The sequence below is a fragment of the Phascolarctos cinereus genome, unplaced genomic scaffold (assembly GCF_003287225.1).
Source record: "Phascolarctos cinereus isolate Bilbo 61053 unplaced genomic scaffold, phaCin_HiC Scaffold_726;HRSCAF=1367, whole genome shotgun sequence".
Taxonomy (NCBI): Eukaryota; Metazoa; Chordata; class Mammalia; order Diprotodontia; family Phascolarctidae; genus Phascolarctos; species Phascolarctos cinereus.
This window is the reverse complement of record NW_027556098.1, coordinates 401,460,621-401,472,479: the sequence shown is the minus strand read 5'-3', so window position 1 is coordinate 401,472,479 and position 11,859 is coordinate 401,460,621. Positions and strand designations below refer to the sequence as shown.

The 11,859-nt window shown below is 43.3% G+C and overlaps 2 protein-coding genes across 2 annotated transcripts; both read left to right on the top strand.

Annotated features, from left to right (window-relative positions):
* Positions 1-2,388: 2,388 nt before the first annotated feature.
* On the top strand, positions 2,389-3,922 carry LOC110200352 (actin-like). Its single transcript, XM_020975642.2, has one exon. It carries the CDS (start codon positions 2,615-2,617, stop codon positions 3,746-3,748), a length of 1,134 nt encoding a protein of 377 aa, XP_020831301.1. The 5' UTR covers positions 2,389-2,614; the 3' UTR covers positions 3,749-3,922.
* Positions 3,923-5,102: 1,180 nt separating this feature from the next.
* LOC110198080 (actin-related protein T2-like) lies at positions 5,103-6,591 on the top strand. Its single transcript, XM_020972183.2, has one exon. It carries the CDS (start codon positions 5,346-5,348, stop codon positions 6,474-6,476), a length of 1,131 nt encoding a protein of 376 aa, XP_020827842.1. The 5' UTR covers positions 5,103-5,345; the 3' UTR covers positions 6,477-6,591.
* The last annotated feature ends 5,268 nt before the right edge of the window (positions 6,592-11,859 follow it).

The following is an 11,859-nucleotide window of genomic DNA, read 5'->3' as shown; positions in this document are numbered from 1 at the left end:
TGGAGCGAGTTGGCCTATAAAGTTATTCAAGCAATTTATGAGTGAGGACCAGCGCAGGGGGCCAGACTCAGGCACAGGCTAACTACTGTTTTATAATTGGAGCCGGGAGAGGGAAAATGTCCTTGTTTTAATAACAAACGTAATGTGCGAGATGCATACTCCTCTGTAAGCTCCAAGCAAGGCCTGCTGAACTAAATAGTGTTTCTGTTTCAATGAATATAACATCCCTGTTGAATGATTAGGACACCTGTTGACATTAATACCAAATTATGCAGGGAAATATGTGAGCCACTCCGAGAAACTTTTATATCCATATACACATGTATATACATATATACAAATATTAAGAGGATTAGAGGAATTACTAAAAAAAAAAGTTATTTCTGTGTTTAACACTAACCTGTGTTTAACTATGGAAAAGAGCTTGAAGTGAGGCAAGTAGGAAGAATGCTTATTGGGGCCCTGGCAGAAACCAAGCGGAATATCTATCCTAAGGAGAAATGTCCTTACATGCAGAGGAAAGCCAGCTCAAATTCATTCATTCATAAATTAATAATAATAATATTCCTACAGCCAATGCAGGTTGGCACCTTCTCTCCAACGTGTAGTGTGGGCTAGGTCAGTATTGTAGGAAAGATTTTCATCTAGGGCTTGGACAAGATAACGGCTGAGGTTCCTTCTGGCTCTAAAATTATGTGGGATTCTAGGGTTTCTATTTCCTCTAACTTCCCTCCCCTCTTTCTTTTGATTGTGTCTGAGCCACAAGGAATCTTAGAAGCCGCTGAGCCAAAGCCCTCACTTTTTGATAAGGGAAACTGAGGCAGAGATTAAATGACTTGCCAGGGCCATGTAACTAACAAATATCTGATGTACGATACGAACACAGATTTAAACTGACTTCAAGAACAGTGCTCTGTGTACTCCACCACTGGGACATGGAGGGACAGAGGGATGGATAATCATTTGTGTGTGTGTGTGTGTGTGTGTGTGTGTGTGTGTGTAAGAGACACAGGTGGACCAGACAAAGAAAGACAGAATTAGATATACAGAGAAATAGACAGAGAGGATAAGGAGGAGGAGATGAAGAAGAAGAAGAAGAAGAAGAAGAAGAAGAAGAAAAGAAGAAGAAGAAGAAGAAAGAAAAAGAAGAAGAAGAAAGAAAGGAGGAGGAGAGGAGGAAGGAAGGAGGAGAGAGGAGGAGGAGGAGGAGGAGGAGGAGAGAAGGAGGAGAAGGAGAAGGAGAAGAAGAAGAATTGAGATACAAAGACAACAATGAAACAGACCTTGTCCTTAAGGAGTTTATGTTTGATAGATAGATGGAAAAAGATAGAGCAAGGGAAATAAACAAAAAGAGAAACAAAGAAATAAAGAATGAGAGAAAATAAAAAAGAAAGGAGAAAAAAGAGAAAGAGAAGACAAAAGAGAAAGAGAGAAAGAAAGAAAGAAAGAAAGAAAGAAAAGAAAGAAAGAAAGAAAGAAAGAAAGGAAGGAAGGAAGGAAGGAAGGAAGGAAGAAATAAAGAAGGTAGAGAGAGAATGAAGGAAGAAGGGAGATAGAAGGAAGGAAGGAAGGAAGGAAGGAAGGAAGGAAGGAAGGAAGGAAGGAAGGAAGGAAGGAAGGAAGGAAGAGAGGGAAGAATGGAGAAAGAAAGAAAAGAGGGAAAGGAAGAATAAAGAAGAGAGGGAGGGAAGGAAAGAAGGAAGGAAGAAAGTAGAGAAGAATGAGGGAGGAAGGAAGGAAGGAAAGAGAAGAAAGAAAGAAAGAAAGAAAGAAAGAAAGAAAGAAAGAAAAAAGAAAGAAAAAAAGAAAAAAAAAAAAGGGAAAAAAAAAAAGAAAAAAAAAAAAAAAAAAAAGAAAGAAAAGAAGGAAAAAAAAAAAAAAAAGAAAAAAGAAAAAAAAAAAAAAAGAAAAAAAAAGAAAGAAGAAAAAAAAGAAAAGAAAGAAAGAAAGAAAGAAAGAAAGAAGAAAGGAGGAAGGGAGGAAGGAAGGAAGGAAAGAAGAATGGAGGAAGGAAGGAAGAAAAAAGAGAGAAAGAAAGCAGAGAGGGAAGGAAGGAAAAAGGAGGGAGAAAGGAAGGGAAGAAAGAAAGAAAGAAAGAAAGAAAGAAAGAAAGAAAGAAAGAGAAAAAAAGAAAAAGAAAATTCCTAAGTAAATTGATAAAACTCTTGCAGACACTAGACCAACCATTGTAGAGACAGCAGCCACTCTCTCTGTCTCTCTGTCTCTCTGTGTCTGTCTCTTTCTCACACACACACACACACACACACACACACACACACACACACACACACACACACAAGCAGGTCTTCCCTGAATTTGACAGAGAGATAAAGTCTGACCACGTCTGTGTCTTACCTCCCTGTGGCCCAAAGCTTTGTTACTTCATCACCCATTATTGAGTCCTGGAGGACAGAAATCTGAAAGCAGAGAGAGAAACCAGAAAGAAAAAGTCCGCTAGGAAACAGTCTAGCTTGGAACAACAATGTAGCAGACTCCAGCTAAGTCCCTTTGGCCCTGTGTGATGTAAACAGTCTAGAACTTCAAGTCTCCTAAACTTCCAGACAGTTAATTTTCACCCAAAGCCATCTCACCTGGGAGTAAAATCTCCCTGACCATGCTTGACGCCAAAGCCCTAGAAGTCCCCGCTGTGATATTTGACAATGGTTCTGGACTGTGCAAGGCAGGCATTGCTGGGGATAATGTCCCCCGGTCCGTCATCACCGCCATTGTTGGCCGCTCCAAAGCCAAAGCCACCATGTTGGGAGCTGGACAGAAGGAGTATTATGTCGGAGAAGAGGCACAGTCCAAGCGAGGGGTGTTGTCCTTGAACTATCCCATCGATCATGGCATAGTGACTTCCTGGGATGACATGGAACATATCTGGAGGCATGTTTATGAGTGTGAGCTGAGAGTACAGGCCGACGAGCACCCAGTCCTGCTGACAGAGGCTCCACTCAACCCTCTGCAGAACCGAGAAAAAATGACAGAGATTATGTTTGAAAGCTTTAAGGTGCCTGCTACGTACGTAGCTGTCCAAGCAACACTGGCCCTCTATGCCTCAGCTCGGACCACAGGGATAGTCATGGACAGTGGAGATGGGGTCACCCACACCGTCCCCATCTATGAGGGCTACTGCTTGCCCCATGCAGTTTCCCGACTCGATGTTGCGGGCCGGGACATCACCGAGTACCTCATGAGACTTCTGTTGGAAAGTGGACATTCCTTTGTGAGCACTGCTGAGAGAGAGATAGTGAAAGACATTAAGGAGAGACTGTGCTACGTGACCTTCGACCCCATCCAAGCCATGAAAATTAAGTCGGAAGAAATCCTCAAAGAGTACAAGTTGCCAGATGGAAACATCATCAAGATTGGCAACCAGCTCTTCCGAGCCCCTGAGACCCTGTTCATGCCAGCGAACATTGGTGTTGAAGCTCCCGGGGTCCACAAGATGCTCTTCAACAGTATTCAAAAATGTGACATTGATGTTAGGAAAAATCTTTATAGTAATATCTTACTTTCTGGAGGTTCCACACTCTTCCATGGTCTGGATGAGCGGATTCTGAAAGAGATTCAGCTCCAGGCTCCTGGGGGAATCTCGGTTAGGATCATCGCCCCACCAGAACGCAAGTACTGTGTGTGGATTGGAGCTTCCATCCTCACCTCCCTCACATCTTTCAAACACATGTGGATCACTTCTACGGATTACAAGGAGTTTGGCCCCACCATGGTTCACCGGAAATGTTTCTAATGAGAGCAAGAGACTCCTCCCCACCCCCACATTCATACACGTGGAATCTCAAGAGATCAGAGGGGTCTGTCTCAGGAAGCTGCGGACCAATCAATTAACTCGCATGCCACCTGCCACCGTTGGTGTTTGAGGTAGCTGGACAAAGTTTAAAGAAAAATAAAGATTTGAAACCAACCAGAACCCAGCCATGCCTTTCATTCAGGCTTCCTTTGGATTTAAGTAGATGCATGAGGAGGGTGGGGCACTGTGGTACAGCCATACAATGACTTGGGGTCAGGAGATGTGGGTTCAAATCCTGACTCTTGAAATTTCTGAATTGTGTGACACTAGGCAAGTTAGATGTAACTTCTCTGAGGTTCAGTTTACTTGTCTGTGAAATGGGAATGGCTATGTTCACACTATGAAATTCACATGGTTGTTTTGAGGGAAAGCAGCTAGGTGGTACAGTGGATAGAGCTCTGGGCCTGGATTCAAGAGGATTCATCTTCCTGAGTTTAAATCTGGTCTCAGATGCTTCCTGGCTGTGTGACCCTGGGCAAGTCACTTTACCCTGTTTGCTTTAGTTTCCTCATCTGTCAAATGAGCTGGAGAAGGAAATAGCAAGCCACTCCAGTATCTTTGCCAAGAAAACCCCAAATGGGGTCACAAAGAGTTGGACGTGACTGAAAAATGACTAAACAACAACACTAATATAAGCATCTTTGCCTCAGGCTCAGAGAGGTCGATAGACTTGACCATGGCCACATAGCCAGGAAGTGTCAGTCAGGGCTTGAATCCACATCCCCAGATCATTTTTTTTTCTTTTATGTTTCCCAGCATCCTTTAACAAAAGGATGAGTAATTCAGGTGCTCAAAATGGACATATGAGTCCTAAGAGAGTTCCTTCCTTAGAAGTCTTCAAGCAGAGATAGGGAGACCACTGAATGAGTATGTTACAGTAGGAATTCCTTTAGAGTATGGGTCAGACTAAAATGGCCTTTGAGGTCCCTTCCAACACACAAAATGATGTGATTTTTCTAATATGCTTGCCTTTTATTATGATTTATCTTTTCATGTCTATGGATATCATGATGGTAGGGTCCTTGAGGACAGGGATTTTTACACAAACTTCCTGGCTGACTTGTGGATTGGGTTTTTTGGAGGACCTGCCCACCTTTCCTCATCTCAATGGCATTCTCTGAGATACTTCCATAGCAAACTGGGAGAGCTGTTTGAGGTCTGTTGAACATCACTGGTCTTAATCTGACTCCTCTCTGACAATAGACTGGGGTTGGGGCGGGGAGAGGAAAGTCTCGCAGGAGAATGGTTGCCTAGTCTTGATTGTTACATAAGGGAAGAATCAGCCTTGAAAAGGTCCAGCCCCCAAACTGCCTAAAGGAAACTGGATCAACCTCTCAAAGATGAGTGCCCCTCCATAGCTCTCTGGACTGGCCAACCCATCTCTGTGCTAACACAGCAGGGACTTCAGAACCTTGGGTCCACCAACATTCTAAGAGCTTTTCAGTTGTCATAAAACAGTAGAGGGAAGGAAGAAAAAAATCATTTTGATTTTGGCAAGCGAGCACACAAGATAGGGTGAGCAGAGAATGAGCCAAGCATGTTTAACCCACACATGTTAGAGACTCTGGCGGTGATCTTCGACAATGGGTCAGGGCTATGCAAGGCTGGTGTGTCAGGGGAGATCGGTCCTCGGCATGTCATCAGTACAGTCGTTGGACATCCCAGGTTCAAAATGGGTGGCTCGGAGCAGAATCAGAAGCTGTATTATGTTGGAGAGGAAGCCTTGTACAAGGCAGAATCCTTATTTTTACAATATCCTATTGAGAGAGGTATCATCACATCTTGGGAAGACATGGAAAAACTCTGGAGACATCTCTTTGACTGGGAACTTGGGATTAAGCCCTCTGAGAGACCAGTGCTCATGACAGAACCTTCTCTGAACCCCAGGAGCAACCGGGAGAAAACAGCAGAGATGATGTTTGAGAGCTTCAAAGTACCAGCTTTCTACCTATCTGACCAAGCAGTCTTGGCACTCTATGCTTCAGCCTGTGTCACGGGGTTAGTGGTGGACAGTGGCAACAGTGTCACCTGCACAGTCCCTGTGTTTGAAGGGTATTCCTTGCCTCATGCAGTTTCTAAGCTTTATGTGGCAGGGAAGGATATTACTGAGTATCTCTTGAGATTGCTGATAAACAGTGGGAGGTCTTTCCCTTGTGCTCTAGACAAAGGATTGGTGGATGACGTCAAGGAAAAACTATGCTATGTGGCCTTAGATCCAGAGAAAGAGCTGAGCAGGAGACCTGAGGAAGTCATGAGAGATTACAAACTTCCTGATGGTAATGTCATCCGTTTTGGAGACCAATTGTTCCAGGGACCTGAGATTCTCTTTGCCCCAGAACAGCTTGGCATACAACTCCCAGGGCTTTCCAAAATGGTTTCTAACAGCATCCTGAAATGTGATGCTGACACACAGCAATCTCTCTTTGGGAATATTCTTCTCTCTGGTGGTTCTTCCCTGTTCCCTGGACTGGATGATCGGCTGATGAACGTAGAACAGCAAGCCCCAAAGGGCATCCCCATCAAGATAACAGCTCCTCCTGATCGATGGTTCTCCACTTGGATTGGGGCCTCCATTGTGACATCACTGAGCAGCTTCAAGCAAATGTGGGTCACTTCCATGGATTACAGAGAATTTGGGACATCTGTGGTCCAAAGAAGATGCTTCTGAAAGTCTTTGATGAACCAACTTATCATAGACACATGGTTCTTACATTTCTTAGATGAAACATGCAAAGGCTTATGTAACAAGGTATAAAATAAAATGTAAAAAATGAAAAGTGTTGGGGGCAGTTCCTTCTCTTCTTCATGGTTTCAGCTCATTTGTGGTACACTGAATTTAGAGATAGTCAGCCAGTAAACAAGCATTTATTAAGTACCTACTGTGTGCCAGGAGCCATGCTAAGCCCTGAAGATACAAAGCAAAGCAAAAATAGCCCCTGCCCTCAAGGCAACCTCCTTTAACCGGGGGGAGACCTGGGTTCAAATCTTGATTCTACCACTTAACTATGTGACCTTGGGAAAGAGTTACTAAAAAGATTAGGTTCTGTGATATTCTCAAACTATTATCTATAGATTAGTAGGTAAGTCCCAAGAAGTTATCTAAGACTCGGAGAGCCAACATAATTTTTCCAGGGTTATACAGCTAACAAGAGTCAGGGGAGGGATTTGAATGAGTTTTTAGTCTCTGCTGAAAGGAGGCATCTTGGCTCTAGGAAGCAAGTACCTGAATTCAGATCTCACCTCAGACATATATGATCTTGGACAAGTCAACTTCTTCATTCTGGCAGCAGTTTCGTCATTTGTAAAAATAAGGGGAAATGGACTCAAAGACCTTTAAAATCTCTTTTGGCTTCTCTGATCTCATGATTTACTTGATGAATTCATAAACTTTCCAGGAGGGGGAAAACATTCCTCCAGCATAGGTGGGAGGGGGAGAAAAAGAAGGAAAAGTCTTTTCTTTGAAGAATTCTATAATTTAATAAGTTATTCTTAAGATACAGAAAGGGAAGAGCCAGTCACTCATACAAGACTGAAGAGTGTATGTGAAGGGTAGAGAGCATTGAAAGGGCTGAGCAGTGGAAAGGTTGCCTGGGATGGATCAGGTCTGTGGAGGACAGGAGTGGGAAGGAAGGGGAGAGAAAGGGGTGGGGGTGGGGTAGGGGTGGAAAGGCGGGGACTTAAATGCCAGACTTCACTTCATAGGCAGAGAGGTGTGTGTGTGTGTGTGTGTGTGTGTGTGTGTGTGTGTGTGTGTGTGTGAGAGAGAGAGAGAGAGAGAGAGAGAGAGAGAGGAGAGACAGAGAGAGAGACAGAGAGACAGAGACAGAGAGACAGAGACAGGGAAACAAAGGAGAGAGAGAAGAGGAAGAGAAAGAAACAGAGAAAGGAAGGAAGGAAGAAAAGTGGAGGAAAGAGAGGAGGGAGAGGGAGGGAGGGAAAGAGAAAAAGAAAGAAAGAAAGGAAAGAAGAAAGAAAGAAAGAAAGAAAGAAAGAAAGAAAGAAAGAAAGAAAGAAAGAAAGAAAGAAAGAAAGAAAGAAAGAAAAAAGAAAGAAAGAAAGAGAGAGAAAGACAGAGACAGAGAGACAGGGAAACAAAGGAGAGGAAAAAAAGGAAGAGAAAGAAAGAAACAGAGAAAGGAAGGAAGGAAGAAAAGTGGAGGAAAGAGAGGAGGGGAGAGAGGAGAGAGAGGGAGGGAGAGAAAGAGAAAAAGAAAGAAAGGAAAGAAGGAAGAAAGAAAGAAAGAAAGAAAGAAAGAAAGAAAGAAAGAAAGAAAAAAGAGAAAGAAAGAAAAGGAGAGAGGAAAAGGAGAGAGAGAAGAGACAGGGAGAGAGAGAGGTGGGGGTGAGGAGTGAGAGAAAGCAGGGAGAGAGTGAGACAGAAAGGGTGGAGAGAGAAAGAGAGGGAGAAATAGGAGAGGGAGAGGGAGAAAAAGAAAGTAAGGAAAAAGAGAGAGAAGAGAGAGATTGGAGAGAGCTCTGTGTGTGTGTGTGTGTGTGTATTTTAATTTCATTCAAGAGGCACTCACTGCTAATATTTCTCCAGTAATGTTTGCTTTGAGTTTCTCTACTCTTAGAGCTTCCTGTGCCCTGCTGCTCTCTTGAAACATTCCAAGGTTGAAAAGCCATCCAGAGAAGCTCAGAAAAGACTTCGGAATGACCGAGAATTCAGCATGACCAAGGGCCATTCCCTCCTGGGCAGCTTACCTCTGACCATAGCCATATATCTGGGGTCTGAAGGCAACTCTTGGGGGGAAGGGGAAAGGTTTGGAATGGCTTTGAGATCTCTATATGATGTCTCTTCAGTCCACACTTTAGCCTCAGTGGCGGGGGTGGGGGATGGAGAAAGGTGGAAATCTGAGAAGGGGCTGGGGTGGAGAGGAGGCAGAGTTCCCTAAAGGAGATTCAAGAAGCACTGGCACTTCTGGGCATGAGAATAAGCTAGCAGGAGAGCAAATACTTATAAAGTGCCTACTATGTGCCAGGTTCAGTGCTAAGCACTTTACAAATATTGGAGTCAGGGAATCTGATTTTGAATCCCTGCTCTCTTACGTACTCTGTGTGTGTGTGTGTGTGTGTGTGTGACCTTGGACAACTCACTGTAGCTCCAGGGGCTTTGGTTTTCCCACGGGTAAAATGAAGAGATTGGACTGTCTGTTCCCTAAGGTCACTTCCACACAGGAGTCTGCTGAAGCCAGCTCCAACCATCTGGGGAGCCCATTGTGAAATTTTCGGTGTGAAAATTTGCATCTCAGAAATCAGCAAACATTACAAAATCAGGGCTTGATTCATTGTTTTGTTGAGATTGTCCGGACTTTAAAAAGTAATAGAAGGGGCACCTAGCACCTGCCGCCACGTGACCAGGGGAAATTGCAGAGGCACCATCATGGACGGGTCAATACACTAGACTATTCAATGTCACCTAAGATTGCATTTCTTTATATGCTATTTCACCATAATGAGGTTGTGAGTCCACTAAAACCGTAAGATCTTTTTTTCTGATGAATAATTATCTAGCTTTTCCTAATGTCCCTTAATCTTAACGCCTTTCCTTTGAGATTATCCCCTATCGGTCCTGCCTATATGTTACTGGTACATAGCTATTTGCATACTGTCTCTCCCATTAGATTGTGAGCTTCTTGAGATCAGGGGCCGTTTTTGCCTTTATGTCCTCAGAACTTAGCACCGTCCCTAGGACATCGTAAGTGCTAGATAAATACAAGCCCTATCTCCTTCAACTTACTTGTGAAATTGATTTTTCAAAGCATAAAAGTTTACATTCATATCCTTGGTAAATTTCATCTTATTAGATCCAGGTCAACAGCCTAGCCTACCAAGATCTGCTTGGGGTCTGACGCCATCACTCAGTGTGTTAGCCAAACCCCTCGACTTTGTGCCGTCTTCAGAGTTAATGAGAAACCAATCTACCCAGGTCACTGACAATAGTTTTAATAGCATAGGGCCAAATCTATGGTCACAGGGGCATCTGGTTTTCCAAAGCTACCAGAGAACCCATTTGGACTGTCTTTCTTCCTATTTATACGCCTTCCATCACTCACTTTAGAAAAATGTTGATTCTTTTTCATAAGGAATCCAACCTGATCCCCAGCTCTTCTGCCCCCACCCCCAAAGACACGCAAACTCTCACACAGAGAAAATGAAATTCTTTTTAGTGGGAAGACACACGAGCATTTTGATGAAAGAAAAAGAAAAATACCCAATTCCTCTCAGTTCAATGTCCTTTGAAGTACATGACAATGTTAGGATCCTGGAAGTATCTGCAACAAAAATACAACCAATATATTTTGATTTTACCGGATGGGTACCTTGCAGCTCCAGCAGCCTGGGACCTTCCCCTCCTCAGTTCAACTTCCATTACCCAGTCCTCACCAGATTGATGGGTGCTTCCTCATGGCTGAATACTAATCCTCTCAATCCTCACCTCTTTCAGAAGTAACCCAGAGCCCCACATCTATTCTAAACGTCAAGACTACTATCCCCTTCCCAATAGTCATTGGTCAGTAGTGCTTGAATGAGTAGGGAGTTACCAACTACAATCTTCCTAGTACTATGGTGGACCACTGGGCTTTACCATCGACCCTACCATTGGTCCCTAACGTCCACCAAGCCTTGCCATCTATCTGTTGCTGTACTCTAAGGACTTCTTGGCTTCATCATCAACTAAATCCTTCAACATATGTTATTTCCCCTCATTAGAATGTAAGTTCCTTCAGAATAGGAAGGGGCTGCCTCACTTTTCTATTTATATCCCTATTACTTAGCATATAATAATCACTGTTGTTGTTCAGTCATTTGGTCATGTCAGACTCTTCATGACCCCTTTTTGGGGTTCTCTTGGCAAAGGTACTCAAGTAGTTTGCCATTTCCTTCTCTAGAACATTTTACAGATGAGTAAACTGAGGCAAACAGGGCTAAGTGACTTGCCCAGGGTCACACAGGTAGGAAGTGACTGAGGCCAGATTTGAACACAGGTCCCTCTTGACTCTGGGCCCAGTGTTCTAGCTTCCCAAAAAGCACAATTGCATTATCATTGCTTCCTATTCCATTTCATTGGGATCTAGAGCTAAAATGAAAAAAGCCATGTATTTAAAGTCAGAGGAGCTGAGTTTGAATACCAGCCCTGCATCTTGCCATCTGTGTGACCTTCAGAAAGTATATTTACCTATTCTGCACCCCATTTTCCAAGTCTATTTCCCTGTTCTGCATCCCATTTTCCTTATCTGTGAAATAATAGAGTTACATAGGTTGACCCCTAAGGTCCTTTCCACCCCTAAGGCTAGGACTGCATGGATGACCTCCACAAAATAGAATAGACTGGCTCTATGATTTAGTAAATAGGTCATAAGAAGTTGCCTGAGGCACAGAGAGATTCAACAATTTGCCCACTCTCACACAATATTAATAACAATCTTAACAATTATAATACTATTTGCATACTGCTTCTTATGTTCCAGACACTAAGCTAAGTATTTACAATTATTATCTCATTTAATCCCTACAGTAACACTGGAAGGTAGATGCTACTATTTTTCCCATTTTACAGATAAGGAAACTGAGGCAAACAAAAAATAAATGATTTGCCCACAGTCACACAACTAATAAGCGTATGAGGCTGGATTTGAGCTCAGGTCTTCCTGACTCCAGACTGGAGGCTTTATAAGAGTCAGACATGGGATTTGAACCTAGATTTTCCCAACTCCAAATCCAGTACTCTACCCACCATATCCCACTGCCATTTCTGGGGACACACATAGTCCCAGAAATGAAGGTTGAAGGGAAGGGGTATGAAAGAGTTTGAAGGAAGAAGAGTCAGTGGTGAAAGTACCCTCTCCAACTGGAAACCATCAGCCCAGTATTTTTAAGGAGTCCAAAGAAATAATAGTCTTTCTGCTTGTGACCACCCTCCAAAACACGTGGCTTCTGGAATGTCTACTTTTGTGGAGGTGGGATTCTAGAATGCTGAGAACTAGGCTTTCCGTTACACTTCCTCATCACACATTCATGGCTCTCCAGCTTCCCATCCAGTGGGGATT

Excerpts from the sequence above, each read along its gene's own strand:
- LOC110200352 (XM_020975642.2), top strand. The coding sequence starts at position 2,615 with ATGCTTGACGCCAAAGCCCTAGAAGTCCCCGCTGTGATATTTGACAAT.
- LOC110198080 (XM_020972183.2), top strand. The coding sequence starts at position 5,346 with ATGTTTAACCCACACATGTTAGAGACTCTGGCGGTGATCTTCGACAAT.